Below are 19,788 nucleotides of genomic sequence, written 5' to 3' on the forward strand. Positions count from 1 at the left end.
ATGATGTAGATCCGCATGCTCTTCCCAGTAGAGATTCAAGGCAGCAGAGGGTAGACACAATGTGGATGAAGAATAAGAAGAAAACTATGTGGCGAGCTATTGGATCCTAGTTTCACTTCAGCCACATCCCAGCGAATGTGGCAGACAATACATACTACAGGTCTGCCATTGCCGCCATACAAGCTGCCGGTCCCGGTGTAGCTCCTCCAGGCCCGAAGGACATATACGGTGAGCTTCTTGACAACAATAAGGAGCTGGAGAATTGGATTGACTCCTACAAGAGCAAGTGGCTCATATATGGACTAACCATCATGTGCGATGGTTGGACCGGTCCGACCAGGCGGAGCATCATCAACTTCCTGACATACTGTGATGCTAAGACCTTCTTCCACAAGTCGGTTGATGCTTCGGCTTATGTGCACAACACCTCGTACATGCTGAAACTTATGGAGGATGTGATTGATCTGGTAGGAGAGGAGAATGTCGTGCAGGTCGTCACTGATAATGGGCCGCAATATAAGGCTGTCGGACAGGTCTTGATGGAGCGGCGACCACATATTTTCTGAACCCCATGTGCTGCACATTGTATCGATCTTATGTTGATGGACATTGGAAAGATCCGTAGGGTGCAACAAACGGTGGAGACAGCACAACGCATTACCAGGTATATTTATAACCATAACTGGTTCTTTCACTGATGAGAAAGTATGCAGGGGGAGAGATTCTGATACCAGGAGTCACACGGTTTGCTACCAACTTCATCGCACTTGATAGCATACTCGAGAAGAGAGGAGCCCTACGTCAGATGTTTGCCAGTTCCGAGTGGTATGATAGTAGATATTCTTATGCCGGCACTGAAGGGACCAAGATAGAAGACTTGGTGACGAGACAGCCATTCTGACAGCGGGCTACTACAATAGTCAAGGCTATCAAACCATTATATGAAGTGCTGCGGGCCGTACATAGCGAGATCTATCCCCAGATGGGTTTTTGTATCACATGATGGTCAAGGCAAAGGATCAGATTATGAAGGCAGATCCAGCACATGACCAGTCGTACATCAACATCATTGAGCAACGGTGGGGAGCGCAAATGGGTACGGAATTACATCTAGCAGTTAAGCTATGATATAATTATAGTGACAATTATAGTGATGTAATTATATAATTATGCTAAGATAGTCTCGTATATGTGCAGCATACTACCTAAACCCCCGGTTTCAGTACAGTATAGATGGAATTAGTATGGATGAAACACTTCTGGATGCTTTGCGTAATGTGATTTACAAGATGGAGCATGATCCAGAAAAAGCGGCCCTATGTCTTGAAGAGGTAATTATGATTTAGTAATTACCGGCATGTGTAAGTATATCGGCATCTTCAATTATTAACATGGTTTTCTTATGCTTATTTTTCATAGAGCAAATTATTTAGAGAAGGCAGCTACAGTTTTGGCCAACGAGCGGCTGTCGTCAGCAAACACAATATGAATTCAGGTATATGACACATCAGGAAAACATTCACCTGATGTCTTTTAGTTACTATTATGGAACTATCATACATGTAATTTTCATAAATACTTTTGCAACTAAATGGTGGGTGCATTTTGGCGGATCTGTGAGAAATCTAAAGCGGATAGCTATCCGAATCCTCTCCCAAACAATTTTCTCTAGTGGATGTGAGCGCAATTGGTCCACCTTCGCCCTTATCCACAGCAAACAAAGAAACCGTTTGACGCAAAAGCGCCTCAACGACCTTGTTTATGTGCATTACAATTTGCGGTTGAGACTAAAGTGCATACAAGAGGAAGTGGAGCTCAAGTATACAGATCCGATTTACGGAACCTTCACCGCTGATAACGATGATCCACTACTCGGCTGGCTTGTAGGCCAGCAGCAGGAGCCCGAGCTTGACGAGCCAGGATCGCCTCCACGACCGGCTACCTTCATAGCCACCGAAGCTGGGGTCGATCCAAAGCAATGGGCTGAGCGCAATATTCCACGCACTCTCAGAGCTGATCAGTCGCAGGCACAGGGGAGCCAGACAGAGAGGGCCAGGAAAGAAAAACAAAGGGTCCCAATGGAGAGTGTCGAGGAAGAGACTTGGACTAGCAGCGATGAAGGTTCTGGTGATGATGGATCTTCTAACCATGGAGGGAGCGGAGGACAGTATGGTACTCATGAGACACAGCCGGAGGGTGGTCTTTATTTCACCGGTGAGTCCCAATTTACGGATGCTACACAGGATACGGACCACGGTCGACCACCTAATAGATTTCGTGAGGATATCATTGGATATAGAAGACGGGCTCCTCGAGGTTGTTCAGGAAGACAGAATACGACTGCAGATCCGACAACATAAGGATACGGATTCTATTATCCACAGCCTCAGCCTGACGAATATGGATATGATGCATTGGATTTTGTTTCCGCCATATTTGGATGGGCCCCTACACAATCAGAAGACACCTCTCAGAGCCAGAGCGTGAGCGAGAGATCCGACAGTTCTTATAACCTGGCGCGCGTTCCTTCTGATTGGGTTGATTTGCCTCCTCCTGATTATACTTATGATCCGGATATCTACGAGAGCCATCGGCACTCGTCCCGATTTTAGATATCCTAGAGTACTTTAAATGTATGTAAATGATTGTATCTTAATTTGAAGATATTTTATGTGTATCATTTTATTATTTGGAACGGGAGGAAAACATAACATGCATCATCTATGTTTCAAATTTGAACCCTGAATTTAAATATAAAAACATTAAAAATCATAAAAAAAGCAATAAAAAAACATCAATCTTCACTTAATTTAAGATCCAACAGAGACAATATTAAAAAAAAATCAAAATGTTTGGCTCGCGGTACCGGCCGGTACGGACCGGTCCGGACCGGTACGTACCGGTCCGACCGGCCACCGGTACGCCGACCGGTACCGGTACGGCGGACCTTGGTTATACTCTTGTCAACAATGTGTTGTATCTAGATTCTGATTTGGCCCACCATACCCAAGAGGATTGATTTGTTCACTATCAATTATTCAAAAACTTTATGGCCATCAAGAGAAACATGATTGGTTCAATTGAAAATATTCTCTCATATGAAATATGCCGGGTTTTGTCTAAATCAAACAACAGTAGTTTCATTTCTTGAAAATCAAAGAAAATATGTATTCTTCTCATGACTCGTGGGCTTTTCGTTTGCATCTGGCATTATCTACCTCAATTACCACTTTAAATGCTATATGTGCAATTAATAGTGTCCTACATTCTAGAATTAGTGCATTCTTAAATGCACAATTACTCAATATTAATCTGAGCATGCGCAAAATGTTTCGTTTCTTCTAATTTTGACCGGATGCACTGTATTCCTATTGTAGCGAATGAACTAAGTCTCAAATTAGCTTCATTTGGCCTCACCCATTTGAGACTTAACTAGAGAAAAGGAAGAAAAGCATACAAAATTATTAGTCTGCAATGCAATCAAAACCTAAACATCAATTTAACTTTGCAATTCATTTTGAAGCTGGTCAATGAGAACATAGATCATCTTGCATAAAGAGAATTACCAATCAAAACAAGAATCCCATAACACTGGGGGCTCGAAATTTTGAAAGCATTAGAACAGCCAGTCAAAAGGTTATGAATTCAATAGGAATCCCACATCCACTGCAGGTTTGAAATGTCATAACAAGCAACGTGGTTATCATCCTTAAAAGAAAAAGAAGTCCTGTATGTCAATTATTCAATCTAAAATGCAGCCACATGGTCTAAACTAATCCAATTAGCAAATCCATCAAAATTTCAATATTGGAAGAGCAAGAAAATGTCAAAGGCCGAAATCAAAAAGCCAAGATAACAGGTAATGATAAATTGTTGTAGTCAAATGATGGATCCCGCTATTTGGTAGTCATCGACCGCGGAACACAGCACTGGGTTCGCAGGAGGAAGATCACGTAGCGATGGGGTTGGGAGCTGGAGGAAGCACGACAACAGGCCATGCACGTGGGTCCGTGGCTAGCGGGAAGTTCGTGACACAAGGAGTGGGAAGCCGTTCAGTGTTGGGAGTGAGAGAAAGTTCGAAGCTAGAAGTGGGAGAACGCTAAAGGAAGAGCCATGCATGGGCTTCGAAGCGAGGACGTGGGAGGACGTGGGCTCCAAAGCGAGAGAGAGAGAGAGTGGGTTGTCTTTCTTGGGTGAGAGAGAGAGTGGGTTGTCTTTCGTGGACGAGAGAGAGAGTGGGTTGTCTTTCGTGGGTCAGTTATCAACGGTCGTGCAAGGAGACGAAATGAAAAGGGGAGTAAGAGAGAGAGCGGGGGTCGTGGTATTCTTTTTTATTTCCTGGAGTTTGTGTGCATGAGGGTGTCTTGTCACTTTGTTTTGTTGGTCTGTATGGGTTACTCTCACCCAAAGTAGAGCTTTTCTTTGATGGGTTTTCTCTCACCCGAAGAGAGGTCTTGAATCAATTATTTTCTATTCCTTCACCCACCTTTCTTTTTCCTCGGGCTGGGACCTATCATCTGGTATCAGAGCCAGGCTATATCGAACAAGAAGAGAATAGCGCACCTTGAAGCCGAAGTGTGCACAATGCAGGAGTTGCGCAGCTGGAAGACTCGAGTGGAGGGGCGCTTCACGGAGGTCTTGGAGGCCATTCGCCACCTTCAGATCTCATTCTCGCCACCAAGACCGCTAGAGCAGGCCGCGTCACTTCCACCGTCGCCTCGAGAAGGAGGCTTCGAGCGAAGGGAGGAAATCGTAGAGGTCCAATGTCGTCCGAGAATGGACTTCCTACGGTTCACTGAAGACGACCCAATTGTCTGGCTGGACTGTGCAGAGCAATATTTCGACGGCCAAGGAGTTCTGGCCAACCGACGGGTGACCACCGCTTCATTCTATCTCGACGAGAAGGCTAACCACTGGTGGTAGTGGTTGAGGAGGGCATACCAGGATGAAAGAGCCATCATCACTTGGAGGGTATTTGAACGAGAGTTGTTGGCTCGATTCGGCCCCAACGAGTATGTGAACTTCAACGAAAAGCTCTCCCGTGTTCAGCAATAAGGCTCGGTGAGGAAGTATCAATAGGAGTTTGAGAAGTTGGCTAACCGAGTCCGGGGCTGGCCACAGGATGCGCTCCTGGGCACTTTCATCGGAGGACTCAAGAAAGAGATCGCGAAGAAAGTGCGCATGAGACAACCCTAGTGGTCGACCGCATGGTCGACACGTGGAACGCAGCATCAAGTTCGCAGGAGGAAGAAGATCACATTGCGATGGGGCTGGGAGCGAGAGGAAGCACGATGACGGGCCATGCACGTGGGTTCCGTGGCTAGCGGGAAGTTCATGACACAGGAAGTGGAAAGCCGTTCACAGTTGGGAGTGGGAGGAAGTTCGAAGCTAGAAGTGGGAGAATGCTAGAGGAAGAGCCATGCATGGGCTCCGAAGCAAGGACGTGGGAGGACGTGGGCTCCGAAGCGAGAGAGTGGGTTGTCTTTTGTAGGCGAGAGAGAGAAAGTGGGTTGTCTTTCGTGGGTTAGTCATCAAAGGTCGTGCACGGAGAGAAAATGAGAGGGGGAGTAAGAGAGAGAGGGGGTCATGGTGTTCTTTTTTATTTCCTGGGGTTTGTGTGCATGAGGGTGTCTTGTCACTTTGTTTTGTTGGTCTATATGGGTTACTCTCACCCAAAGTAGAGCTTTTGCTTTGATGGGTTTTCTCTCACCTGAAGAGAGGTCTTGAATCAATTATTTTCTATTTCTTTGCCCACCTTTCTTCTTCCTCGGGCTGGGACCTATCATCAAATCACAATAAAATACACTGATCCTTTGCATGCAGGCATAAGAAATTATTGCCAACTTTTGCACATGCAGTAGTGAAAGATTGTGATAAACCAGCATCAGCAACTTATTCAATCTGAGGCAGTAGATTGCAAGAAAGCATTACCTTGAAAGCATTGAAAGGCATTTGTTTCTGAATACGAAAGCTGCGAGCTTTATCATGGTCCACCAGGTCAAAATATATGTCCCTTCCTATCTGTTCAGCTAAATCTTCATCACGAGCAACCTAAACACATTCAAAAAGACTTATTGACAACCAGTAAAAGCATAAATGATAATGTGGGTCAACCATAAAAGTCAGGTAAGATATATCACACCTTTATGATGGTATAAAGGTGAGCCTCAGCCTTTTCCTTCTTCTTGTGTTCTTTCTCTTCTTGTTCTTTCTTCAATCTTATCTGGAAAAAGACACTGCATATTATGTGCAATCCTTCAAAGTAATGAAACCATTCAAGAATTAATCACTCCACAATTGTCTTACTCTGAGGTGTTCAGCAATGTCTTTCTCATCTACATTACATATTATTTTCTCCTTGTCACTCTCACGAATGTAAACAAGCATGTATGCATTTGAATACTTTGTAAATTTAAATGGAGCGTTATTGAAGCCAGGATTTGTCTGTGGCAACTGCAATTAGGCAGCAAGGGAAAAAAAGAAAAGTCAGAATGATACAAGAAGCATGATACAGCACTTGAATTTGCAATGGCAAAATTAATCACCTCTTCCTCACCACCATATTGCTCCTCTAGTGCCCTCTTCATATCTTCTTTTGTAACCCGCTCATCATCAAACTTAAACCTGGAGAAAAAGAATTCTCAATTACCGACTTCAAGTCATGTCCACCCCCTTGAATATAATGCAAACTGTTTTAGACCACCAATAAATACACTCCCTCTTTTCGTAGGAGAGCACAACTTATGTCTATAGCAAAAAAGGGGGTATTTGGTGGTGGGCACATCAATCAAGAAAGGTACCTAAAATTTTCTATTTTTATGTAAAGTTATAAGGAACAAAAGAAGGCAAAAGAAAATTGTCTGCATTGCACATAAACAGATAGAAAATATCACATCTAATCAAACATACTTTCATTATTCATAAGCAAAACATAGGAAGATTACCTATAACAAACACAACTTAGAAAAATAAAAAGGGTGGCACAGTGGCCAGAAATTGTATGTTTAATACAGAAACAAAGAAGGAACACATTAAAGCTTTTATCAGTGTCCCACATAAAGTGATCCATTGAAGAATTTGAGAATACAATTAACAGTATCTGTCTGCAAAAGCTGCTCTTAGGAGTTTTCCACAAGGCTTATGAGCAACAGTATTGTACGTACAAGAAACAAACACAGTTGACAGGGACATGCTACCTACCAATGATCAGAAAGAGTTGGTCGAATAAAAGCATAATAATGGCCACCATGCACCCCACCACTATGAACGAGTACGCTGCATGAAACACAAGTTATCATGTATTTTCAAAAGTCAAATAACAGAAAAGGATGCATAAACATAGCATATGCAGATGCCTTGAATGCTACAGACCAGAATAACTCATGCTGATTGCCAACAATAAAGTAAGCAACATTTGTCTACAAATAATATATTGGAAGTATTAAATTTAACAGTGCACAAAATGATCAGAATAGGCAAATGTGAGACTTACCAAAAATATATAATTATGCATTAAACACAATCCATGACATAACATATCATTCACAATTTTTTAACAGCTCTTAAATATTTTTGTCGGCACATTCTCTCATGCAAAGAAGCCAATAAAAAAACCGGCATTCGTGCTGGTTAGCTAGTAAGATGGTACAGTATGCCCCCACGTCGTGCCGTCCCAACATGAACCGACAAGCAAAACCGGTATACCGTACCGTCCCAACATGAACCGACAAGCAAAACCAAAAGGGAGGGAGAAAGGGAGAGATGAAAAGAGAGAGAGAGGGAGGGAGGGAGAGAGCGAAGGCTAGAACAGGGGTGAGGAAGGGGAAGCGAGGGCCTTCGAAACAAATCAAGGGCTTCCACCCTTTTTTATATTTTTTTGAATTTTTTAAGTGAAGTCTGCAGCTACTTTACTTAAAAAAATTCAGAAAAAAATAATAATAAATGAAGCCAGCGGTGTCTACTGACTTCACTTAAAAAATTCAAAAGATATATAAAAACGGGTGAAAGCCCCTATTTCATTTCGAAACAAAGGCTCCACCCCTTTTTCGGCTACCGCTGCCTCTCTCTCTCTTCCTTGCTCTTTCTCCTTCTCCCCTTCTGTCGGTTGCTCGATCTAGAGGTTGGAACCATCCTGGTTTGCGACTAGTACGGTTCGGTACGCCCCAACAGGGCGATTTGGGATGGTTCCGCCAACGTTGCTCCCATGTGTTCTTCCATATCCTCTAATGTAACATTTATAGATGAAAGAATTTCTTGCATTAGTTATGATATGAATTTATGCATCTATATAGCAACACTACTACCAATCCATTCTGGATTTGTTATTTTTGATGGATAAAGGTGACCAAGTTTGTCAAGATGGCTAGTGGGCACCAAGACACTCTGTATTACAAGTGCATTGAACATACTTTAAATGGTTTGGAGCCTATTTAGGCCGTCAACTAAACATATGCCCAAAAAGGGTAAATATCATATAGCACATGGCAACAACAACAATAGTGACGATGGATGCATGACAAACTCACATCACATGACCTCCCACATGAACTGACAAAATAACCATGATTCACACCACCCAAGGAGCACAATGTTTACATGCAAGAGGCTTCTAGATAAGACATCCTCACATCTAAGGTTGTCATGCTGTCACACAATGTTGTTCCCATAACAAAGAAATAAAGGGCACTGATGTGGCCTAAATCTTATCCGCCATCATAGGTCGACACGTGGTGAGCATTTCGAAAAGATTTGAATTTGACAATATTTGAAATCTTGGTGGAATTCAAACAAGGAGATTACAATAGATTTGAATCCAGATAAGGAAGGAAGTTATGGCAATCCCTTCATTTTCACCTCCAAATCATAACGGATCTACACTCCCTCCTCTATATAAACAAGGCCAACTCAAAAAAGGGGGAGAGAGGAATAGCAAGAGGCTCTGAAGCACAAACGAAAAAAAAGCTCCTACGAAGAGGTTCTCAAGCACTCATAGTGACAAGCTCTTATGGCGAGAAGCTCTCATAGCTACACCTGACTCCTCTTCCATCGTCGTCCCCTCATACTATCTCCTCTCCAGACAGGATGCGCATCTTTGGGTATCACGATGCGCATCCTTGGAGGCCACCTTTTCGTGCCACCCAAAATCCAAACATCATGTGTATGGGAACCACGTCCTTAGAGACTAGGCATGAGTTCCTGAAGACAGGGTCACACTCCCATGCCGAGATCCCATGACGAGCACTCCAGGCCAAGCTCCCATGCCGAGCTCCCAGGCTAAGCTCCCAGTCTATGCATCCTCGGAGACCAAAATGCGAGTCTTTAGAGACCGGGATGCACATCCGCCAACTAAAGCCATGCCGAGCTCTTTGACCGTGTTCCCTATCAGCGCTCCCAGTCCACGCATCTTTGGAGACCAAGATGTGAGTCCTTAGAGACTAAGATGCACGACCGCCGACTAGAGTCATACCAAGCTTTAAATCCGCACTCTTAGTCCGCGCTCCCAATCTGCGCATCCTCGAAGACTAGAATGCGAGTCCCTGAGACCAGAGACATGACGAGCTCCCAAGCCAAGCTCCAAATCCGCACGCTCAATCCGCGCATCCTCGAAACCAAAACGTGAGTCCCTGAAGATCAGGACATGCGTCCGTTGGCCATAAACAGTCCGCCCTCCCAGTCTGCACATCCTTGGAGACAAGACAAGGATGTGAGTCCCAGAAGGCTGGGATGCAAATCCCTAAAGATCGAGACGTGAGTGCACCTACCAAAGTCATGTCGAGCTTTCATATCGAGTTTCCAGTCTCAAAATCCTCAAAGATCAGAACGCGAGTCCCTGGAGACCGGGACGCACGTCCACCAACTAGAGCCATGTCGAGCTTCCAATCTGCGCATCCTCGGACACCAGAACATGAGTCCTTGAAGACCGAGACGCGTGTCCGCCAACCAAAACCATGCCGGGCTCCCAATCCGCACATTCTTAGAGACGAAGATGTGAGTCTTTAGAGACCGTGACACATGTCTCCGACCAGAGCCATACCGAGCTCGCAGGACAAGCTCCAAGCCCATGCTCCCAGTCCACGCATCCTTGGAGACCAAGATGCAAGTCCTTAGAGACCTAGAAATACATCTGCCGACTAGAGCCATGTCGAGCTCAAAAATCCATGCTCTGAGTTCGTGCATCCTTGGAGACTAGGATGCAAGTCCCTAGAGGCCGCCCTCCCATGCCACCTGAGATGCAAGCGCCATGCAAACGGGACGCACGACCCCCGTCCAAAGCCATACCAACCTCCCAAGTCGAGCTTCCAGTCCGCATATTCTCAAAGACAAGAACGCAGGTCGCTGGAGGCCGCCCTTCCATGCCATCCGAGATGCGAGCACAGTGCACACTGGACGTGCAACAGCAGACCAAATCCATCTCGAGCTCCCAAGCCAAGCTTCCAGTCCGCGCTCCTAATCCACGCATCCTTGGAGACCAAGACGCGAGTCTCTGGAGATCGATACATGCGACCACCGACTAAAGCCATGCCGAGCTCCTAGTTTGCACACCCTCAGAGACCAAAATGCAAGTCCCTAAAAGCCCCCTTCCCTGCCACCCAAGATTCAAGTGTCGTGCCTACAGAACCTGCATCCTTGGAGATCAAGATGCAACTCCCTAGAAGCCACCCTTTTGTGCCACCCGAGATGCGAGCCCCGTGCACACAAGACACAACCGCCTACCAGAGCCATGACGTGCTCCCAGTCTACACATCCTTGGAGACCAGGATGCGAGTTCCAAGAGACCGAAACACGCATCCCTAGAGACCAAGGCACATGTCTGCGAGCTCCTAGGTCCAGCTTTCAGTCCGTGCTCCCATTCTGCATATCCTCGAAGACTAGGATGCGAATCCCTGAAGATCGGGACGTACGTCGACTGACCAAAGCCATACCGAGCTCTCAATCTATGCTCCCAATCCATGCATCCTTGGATACCAAGATGCAAGTCCCTAGAAACCGAGACGCGTCCGCCAACCAGAGCCATGTCGAGCTCTTAGGCCGAGCTCCAAATCCGCGTTCCCAGTCCACGCATCCGTGGAGACCAAGATGCAAGTTTCTAGAGACTAGGACATGCATCAACCGACCAGAGCCATGCCGAGCTCCCAGTCCATGCATCCTTCGAGATCAGGACACGAGGCTCTAGAGACTGGAATGCGCAACCGCTGACCAGAGTCATGCCGAGCTTCTAGTCCGCGCATCCTTGGAGACCAAAACGCGAGCCCCTGAAGACTTGGACGAGCGACTGTCAACTAGAGCTATGCCGAGGCCGAGCTCCCAGTCACAAATCCTTGGAGACCAGGATGCGAATCACTGTAGATCGAGACCAAAGCCATGTCGAGCCACCAAATCATGCTCCCTTGTCAAGCTCCCAAGTCGCACTCCCGTGTCAAGCTCACATGACGAGCACTCCAAGCCAAGCTCCCACCTCGAGCATTCCAAGTCAAGCTCCCATGCTGAGCACTAATACTCCAAGCCAGGCACTCAAGGCTTAATGATCCAAAAAGATCACTCTACTCTAATGCTTTTTATTCTCTAATTATTTCATGTTATTATTCTAAAGCACTGCCTGACTTAAGCATCGGAGAAGGCTCGGCTCGAGCCACCCCAGCGGGCCTTTCTCCTCTGTGTAAATCTCCGTAACCATCCACGGCAGTTGGCACTCGTATTTCCACCACCGTGGACCAAGCGGATTGATCTATGCCCTCCACAGCTCCAGATCATCAGAATATGGTTGTGCAGGATTTGGGCATCAATAAGCACCCAATGTCAATAATAGATATGGGCACCTTGAAAATACTTATATGAAATGACAGAGTGGCTTCATTCACAATATTTAATTAAGCATGTCGCTTGTTTATTCCAGTGTTATCCAAACCTAGATATATTTCTTTCTAACCAAATTTCTTATTCTAATGAAATTTCCACATAGCATCCTACAACCATATAGTTCTCACCAGAATTCCTTCACTAACACAATATAAATTCATGAAAAGCACAAGAACACAACACGTAAAGACACATAGTTCATTTAGCAAAAGCCATAAGAATAGTGCAACTAAAATGTTTAAACAGTTGTTTAGATGTCTAAACATGTGTTTTTTATAACCATGTAGGTAACTATCCTTTAATAGTCAGAACAAAGAGTACTGCTACTGATGATGGCTCAATTCAGTACTCAGTTCAGTGGTCTTTGCTTGGGAGAGAGAGAAAGTAGTATGAATTGAATGCAATGAGAGTATCTTTTACATATAACTGCAATGTAAGCACGCTTGTAATACATATGAGTTGAATACTATATACCACAGCAACTTATCTTTGTTGCAACATCTATTTCATATGCAAAGCAAATGAGATTAGTATTTACATCTGGGGTTTGTCTACATATAAATTTGGATCTAATACATGGAGAGCCACAATCACAGATGAGACCAGGCATGTTGGTTGTGGTTGTGGCAATTAGATGAATTAATAGTAGAGAGAGAGGGGGGATGCATAATTTTCATGAATACCTCTAACAGATATCAATTTCCAATATAAGTTTACCTGTGCAGAGTATAAAGATTGCGGACACTTCTGTCCGCTTCTGGAGAAAGATATTTGCCATTATCCCTATCAAGGTCTAGTTGCAGTGGAAACTCATATCGGTCATTTATCTGCATCAACATATATATGGCAGTTAAGCAGTCAATCAGTGGGGAAAAAATCTAAAGGAGATAATTGTCAAGCAAAGCCTTCAAGAGAAAAGGTCAACTTCACACAACTAAAGTGATAAAATAATGACAATTTTATAGACCAAATATTCCTTTTTATCTATGAATCTTTCATATCTCAGGCCGGCTCACCGCCATAGTAAGGCATGCAACCATTGAACCAACCACCCAGCAGTTTGACCCACCAGCAGAACTATTATATAATGACCATTAAGCTTTAGAAAATGCCACAATGCCGACGAGAATGGTAGGAGGCAAGAATTTCATATCAGATTACATTATTTTGTAAGAAAAATATAATTATTCCGCCAACAAAGCAAATTGGGGAGATTTCGCAATAAGAATGTACCAGAGAGATCAAAACAATCTGGACCCCACATGTAGCTAATGTCTAAAACAGGCACTGTAAAAGGGCTTTCAATCATATCATTAGCACCTCAGGAACACAAATAAGATTGGTTCCTTTGCACTAGCAGATTTTCTTTATTGTTTAAAAAATAATGGAAACCACAGTTAATCATGCTTCTAATTTCATCAACCTTCTAACCAACACTACATCTAATAAACTAAACTTGTCAAACGACCCTTCACAAATTTGACTTCTGAACTTCCCCATAGCAAGAAATGATCTATGCTTGGGGAAAATAGATTCTTGCCACGAATTGCATATGAAAATTTCATGTTAATCCTTATCACCATCTCAACTAAAATAATGCAAGAACCTTGAGTGAAACTATCAAGAAGGTTCAATGGAGGATCAATGCCTCAAGGCAAAGCTCTCCGAGAACACCTTGCAACTCATCCGTGAGGTGAAATAAACTGAGGCATATACATTGCATCAAGATGCTTATGCTACATGCATGCCTTCTGTGTCAGTTTTTTTCACTTTTCTTGAAAGATGCATATGAGGTCTTTCATTGTTTCTGCTAGCAATAGAGAGGTAATGGACTTGTTTACATTTGTTCATATGTTCTGTTTAAACTCCATTGTCAATCTTCATATGGCCTAAGACTTCCATGATAAACAATGTGGCAAAAGATGAGTCGTGATGCAAATATTACAGTAGCAGTTAAATAAGAAACAACTGTGACCAACAAGATTACAAATCTTCCCACTCCCCTTTCTCTATGACTAAGTATTCAGTCTTAATTCACATTTTGAGAAAATCATGAAGAATGTCAAATAATAGGAAACATGTAATTCAAGAAAAATACATCATAACCAAGTTCAAAGGTGACCAAAAGAAGGACAATCATGAGGATTTTACTAGTACCAACCTTGACCATGGTGTCTCGCATGAAATCATATTCAAAGCGTTTCAGCTGAAGTTGCAAAACAGGGGGAAAATCGATGAAAAGAACACCTTTCTTAGCATCCTAAAATAGACGAACAAATATTCGACTTCAAGCAATGTTCTTCAAGATCTTAAGATATTCGATTGCAAAATAAGAATTTAACAAACAATACTGTTGCAACATATTACTCAAGGAGGAAATAAATAAGCAAAGCAGTTGAATTAAAAAAAAAAGAGGCAAAGACCACATTTAACTATAGGAGAGAATGCATTGGATTTCATACCATTTATAGGTCTCTTTTTCTTGTCCATGTACGGATATACAGCAAATAGTTGAAATAATTGGACAGTGAGTGCTTGTACATTAATGACAAATTTTGAGGTCATGCAATCTAGTTCATGTAAATAATGTAGAATGACTTGTATCTATATACATATTCCATGGTTTCATCTCAGCCAAGATTTGTTTATACCAGCGTCAGGCACTCGTTGACATGATACAGATAAAATGTTTGCCTCCAATATTTCAGCAGATATCCATTGTTATATCACAGAATATCAGCAGAAAGTGATATCAATATTCAGTGAGATTATTCTTCATTTTTACTACATTAATGGACTCTTAATTATTAATGAATAAAATTCATACATAAAACATCAGTTGATCTTGTTTTTACTATGTCAGGCTATTCCAATAACTCGGTCATCAAAGCTCGCTGATAACTTAGTCATCAAAGCTCGCCATCTCAATACCGGATCCGTACCAGCACCATGCTAGTACAGCATCAATATGCCCAGTACAAGAGTCGATTCGGCATATAGAGACTCGGTACATCTCCCATATAAAGTCTTAATTCAGTACTAGTAGGTATAGTATACCTAAAAAGGAATAGTCTGCACCAGTACGGAGAACCTTGTTGATCATTATATACAGCAGAGGTATGCACCAGGTTCAAACAATTCGGCTTCCCTTTTAACCAAAAGAAGCCAATACCCAAGTTCATCTCAAAATCAGTAATCAACCAAGACAGTTGAGATACCCGAATTTAGAAACTTTGCTTCACACTAAGCACTAGTACATTACAGGATGCTGTTATACAACTAACATCATATTCAATTATATCTTAGAAAGGCTACCCCACCACTTTGTCCCTATCAACAAAATTCAGAAAGTATTCATAACAAAGACATCACTTGATTATTAGTGAGAATATGTATGAAAGTAAGAATCAGAAACCAAGGCTGTAAGCTTGAAAAAATAAAATGTTAAAGAGGTCCTAGAAAACACAAGTTCATTGCAGCCAAATAAATCACTATAAATACGTTATAGCAAAAAAGGATATGCTACAATGCAAAGAGAAGAATTGATTTTTTAAAATTAAAATAAGCATTCTTTAGTTGTTCATCAACAACCAAGCAGGTCCAGATTTAGAAAGTTGTGTTTTAAGTTTTTTATTCATTAATGATAAGTACAACAAAGCCTAACACAATTCAAGAATCTATGATGAAAGCTCCATCATGATTTAAATTCCAACCAAGAAAGCCCAGAAGCTAGGAAACCAACTGCAAGGGATGCACCATCTTTCATACAAGATCATCATATGAAGCTCAACTACATCATTTGCATATTCCATTTTACTAGAAATATATATACATATGTCTTTATATTTATAAATTGTATGAGTCCATCCACTCCACAGGATGCAAAGTACAGCAAGGATGCATGATTTAAAACTAATACAGGGAAAAGTGGATATTGAGACCTCTAATCCCAATCCCAGATCCAATAATAAATAGACACAACCAACTAACCTGTAAACCATATTGTTCGGCATGATACTTATTATCTCCTTCAAGACGCTCAACTTCTACATATTTATCAAAAGAAGCATAAACATCCTGACAACCTTTGACATCAAGCTGAAGATCTACAAAAGATGTAGTCCATTATTTACATATATCTAGCACAACATGCAGTTTAAACTTGAGGATATCAATTTATCCATATTTATTTACCATAAAAAGACTCCTTCCTGCTAGATTTGTAGTCAACATTAATGCATTCAATATAATTCATATGGTGCCCTTCAAATAACTGTTGTATTGTGCCCTCCACAACAGTTCCCTGGGACAGGGACATAATTAATTAGCAAGTACACACCAGTATTGATGTGTAATAGCCTAGTACAAATGTCAAACCTTCATTTTATCTTCTAATTTCTCACAAAGAACCCTATTGAGTTCTTGCACATCATGCTGCATGAAAGAATCATATGTATCCCATCCAAACGACTTGGTCAGCTCTTTTGTAGCAACGCTGCTGTCACTGTATTGAAGCTTATAAAACAGACTCTGCAGAGCCAAAGGAATGCTTCCTGACGGCATATCATTTTCAGTTGTAGGCATATGGTACACAGCCTGAAGAACACAGTTCGGAAACAGATTTTTTTTCTTAATAAGAAAAATCATACTGCAAGCTAATCATGAAAGCATGAGGTTAGAATTCATACCTTTCTAAAGTACGGAATATGGTACAAAGTTTGGAGAAGAGAATTCATGTAACAAGTAGCTCCTTGATTCTTGAGACCAACACAACCTGTTTCTTTTTTGGAGTCATAAGTCCAGTAATCAACCACCCTGCGAACTGCAACCTCGGCTTCCACAACAAGCGTATCATTCACGAGATATCCTCTAGTTGGGTCGTAAAGTTCACTTAGAGGCATGAAAGATGTGAAGCCCCAATCACTTTCCCGGGCATTAAATTGGTGTTGGGTGTCTGCAAGCAAGAAGAAAAGGCCACATCATCTCCATTTATCAAATAAATAAGATTATCTGGCAGAGAAGCAACATTTTTATATGATGTTTCCAATTGGAGTACAATAACAGCACATATGCAACATCCAAACTCCTATCATATTACAACCCAAGTCCAATTAGAGAGCTCACACAAAGGCATGCCACATCATGAACACCCAATAGGTAAGAGCATTAAAGGCATTGCAACCATAAGACAAGGTAAAAGAAAAATCAATCTACATGCAATGTAGCCTGGAATTTCATACATACAAGCATGCTTCTTCAAGTAGCGGATGAAAAAAAATGGATAACCATATTAGGGTCAGATACCACTTCATGTTAGAATAAAGAGACTACACGTGGAAGTAACATGTATTCTACTATTTAAGTGAAAAGTGAAGCACTAGGTCCCCACATTTCCGCGGCTCTCCACAGGATTGCAGCATCTTAGCACACTAATCGCATGTACATACTCTAGTTTTCATTTATAGCTCAACAGAATACCTTATGTGCAAAAAAGAAGACTAAAATTAAACACAATGCTGTCCAGTGCAACCAACCAACAAGATCACTTGTAAGTCTTAAAATAGCTACATGTCTAATCAAAAAAGATTTCCCTTGCCCCTGGTTACTTGCTTTCTTTCCTTGGCCTCCAAGTTGGAAGACAATGAGCTCAAAAATAATAATAATAATACTAATATTGTGCAGAATAATGGTTAAATAAGGCACAGTTCTAAAACAGCTTTTGCCTCTGCACATTGCATCGAAGAGATGACCCCATTACAAGACCAAAAAGGCTGATGCAATTGAGCACAGTGTAGCGGTCCGACGGCAAAACGTAACAATTCATATAATTATGTGAGGACAGTAAAACTGTGTGCAATTCTATGATTTAGCAGATGGAAAATTCCAGAGTGAACTAGTAGGCAATGTGAATTTAAAGGAAACCATATTTCAACAAAATCACTGGGTTTCAGAAAGGCGCCTTTTCTTATTGTATACTTGTTGTGAATTTGATTGATCACAGCCAGGCTGAACTGTGCATATCTGCTCCATCCATATGGCAGGGTTGCTGAATCCGCAACATCCAGGTACATAGACAAATGGTCTACATTGTTTCCCTTAGGGAAAATCAGCACCCGCCTGTCAGAGACAACAGAAAAATCAGATTTTCATTAGCCCCCATGATAAATTAAGCACAGGGAAGGCCAAGAGAAAGATCTACATACCATTTGTAGCTCCCCACGATAAAGGTGTCAGAGTAGTGCTTCTTGGTGTTCAGCCTAGTGAAATTCTCGATCGTCCAAGTGAACCTGGACGATGGAGGGTCCTCCACTTGCTGATTCTCGGCAGTAGTAGCAGTTTCGGTTGGAGCTACTGTTAATGCAAAAGAGAACAATAAAACATATATAATAAATCAAAACCCTAAAACCAGGACTTGTCAAAAACAAATAAAATTAGTACAAAAAAGTCAATGTTGCATCAAAACCATGCAGAACAAAGAATCTATACGGATCCCATAAGAGCTCGGCTCGCAGCAAACCGGGATTAGAGCTTACCTTCCATTGGCTGAGGACCGTCAGCAAACTCCGGGTGAGGGACAAGCATCTCATCGTCCTCCTGCTGCGAAAGCCAAAGCACAAAATCAGAGCTCAGATCCAACAAAACCACCCACAGAGAACCCAATCGAAACCCTAGAATCGAGCCCGGGGACAATGGATACCAATCGAGCCCGGTTCACCCGCCCCGACCCGGCACGAAACCCTAGAAAACGATGGTGATCGCAGCAAAACAGGGGAGGAGAATCGAACAGAGAGCGCGATCAGGGGATCACCAAGCGATAGGGGCAGGGTCAGTCGAAGTACGAAATCGAGAAAAATCGAGAGAAAGAGGGGAGAAAGTTTGGGAGATACGTACATCGACAGAGGGAGGAGTCATCATAGTCATGGATGGGCGGGCGGAGGGGGCGGCAGAGAAGCCGATCTGGGGCGACGGCGGCGGCGGCGCGGCGGAGGGCAGAGACTGGCGGCGGCGCGGCGAGGGCGGAAACCAGCGGCGGAGGACGGAAAACGAGACAGAGAGAAGGGGAGGCGGGGGGGAAGAAGGGGAGAGCGAAGGCCCTCAGCAGCGAGCGACGCCACCGAAAAGAAGAAAGAAGTTGGCTCCGGAAAAGGGCCCGAGGTTTTATTCCGAGTAGGGGTATTTGAGGCATTTGACGGCCTCGGTGGACACCTGGAGTGTGGGTGGTTCTATATACACCCCCCCTATTGCTCAGGACACCCCCCAAAAATTAAAAAAAAATTAAATACTCTCTACACCCCCCCCATTTGCTAAGGACACCCCTAAAAAATTAAAAATTTCTAAATTACCCCCCACCCTCCCCACCCCCTCACCTAAATTGCTCTCTACACCCCCCAAACCCCCCCCCACCCCGCTCTTCCCCTCCAAAACACCCGCCGGCTTCTCCCTTCCGCCCAAAAAACCTCGCCTCAAGCACCTCGCCGGCGGCCAAACCCCCTCCGTCTCCCTTTGAACTGTTCCGCCCAAAGCACCTCGGCAACGCCCAAAACTCCCCCGTTCCCCCTTCTCCCTCTCGTCGCCGGCATTCTCCCGATCTCCGACCACCTCGCCGGCTTCTCCCGGAACCACCTCCCCGGCCATCTCCCGAGCAACGAGCACCTCGCCGGCGCCTCCACGACCACCTCGAGGTAGCTCCCCCCCCCCCCCCGCCAGCATTTTTTTTTTTCACGGTTCGTGCTCCGTTCGGCACTGGATCGCCGAACAAAAGGCTTCTGTTCGGCTGAACAGTGCCGAACAGAAGCCTTCTGTTCGGCAACCCTCAACCGAACAGAAGCCTTCTTCCTCTTAATGCTTCTGTTCGGTTGAGGGTTGCCGAACAGAAGGCTTCTGTTCGGCACTGTTCAGCCGAACAGAAGCCTTTTGTTCGGCGATCCAGTG

At 43.4% G+C, this 19,788-nt stretch overlaps 2 protein-coding genes across 13 annotated transcripts in view; one reads left to right on the forward strand and one right to left on the reverse strand.

Moving 5' to 3' along the window:
* Window positions 1-19,008, reverse strand: part of LOC103696442 (ubiquitin C-terminal hydrolase 12-like) — a 47,324-nt gene extending 28,316 nt beyond the window's left edge. For 4 of the 12 annotated variants that reach the window (XM_088714193.2, XM_088714190.2, XM_088714189.2 and 1 more), the window contains exons 1-15: window positions 18,748-18,969; window positions 18,390-18,453; window positions 18,060-18,207; window positions 17,816-17,973; window positions 16,545-16,810; window positions 16,234-16,452; window positions 16,051-16,159; window positions 15,847-15,962; window positions 14,018-14,116; window positions 12,574-12,683; window positions 7,201-7,275; window positions 6,546-6,624; window positions 6,307-6,453; window positions 6,143-6,223; window positions 5,932-6,051 (exon numbers count right to left, since the gene is read on the reverse strand). In XM_088714193.2, the coding sequence (XP_088570319.2) occupies window positions 5,932-6,051; window positions 6,143-6,223; window positions 6,307-6,453; window positions 6,546-6,624; window positions 7,201-7,275; window positions 12,574-12,683; window positions 14,018-14,116; window positions 15,847-15,962; window positions 16,051-16,159; window positions 16,234-16,452; window positions 16,545-16,810; window positions 17,816-17,973; window positions 18,060-18,207; window positions 18,390-18,453; window positions 18,748-18,777 (1,821 nt within the window). In that variant the 5' untranslated portion in view covers window positions 18,778-18,969. Of the gene's footprint in view, window positions 1-5,931; window positions 6,052-6,142; window positions 6,224-6,306; window positions 6,454-6,545; window positions 6,625-7,200; window positions 7,276-12,573; window positions 12,684-14,017; window positions 14,117-15,846; window positions 15,963-16,050; window positions 16,160-16,233; window positions 16,453-16,544; window positions 16,811-17,815; window positions 17,974-18,059; window positions 18,208-18,389; window positions 18,454-18,747 lie in introns of all 12 variants that reach the window. The other 8 variants (XM_008778073.4, XM_008778069.4, XM_088714195.2 and 5 more) reach the window with 6 other exon arrangements.
* On the forward strand, window positions 1,444-2,486 carry LOC149750870 (uncharacterized). The gene is made up of 2 exons (XM_089928522.1): window positions 1,444-1,883; window positions 1,968-2,486. The coding sequence occupies exons 1-2, from the start codon at window positions 1,500-1,502 to the stop codon at window positions 2,358-2,360; spliced, it is 777 nt and encodes a 258-aa protein (XP_089784648.1). The 5' UTR covers window positions 1,444-1,499; the 3' UTR covers window positions 2,361-2,486.
* Window positions 19,009-19,788: the final 780 nt, after the last annotated feature.

This window comes from Phoenix dactylifera, chromosome 18, assembly GCF_051530095.1.
Source record: "Phoenix dactylifera cultivar Ajwa chromosome 18, Ajwa_hap1_PhDact_Kaust_v1.1, whole genome shotgun sequence".
Taxonomy (NCBI): domain Eukaryota; kingdom Viridiplantae; phylum Streptophyta; class Magnoliopsida; order Arecales; family Arecaceae; genus Phoenix; species Phoenix dactylifera.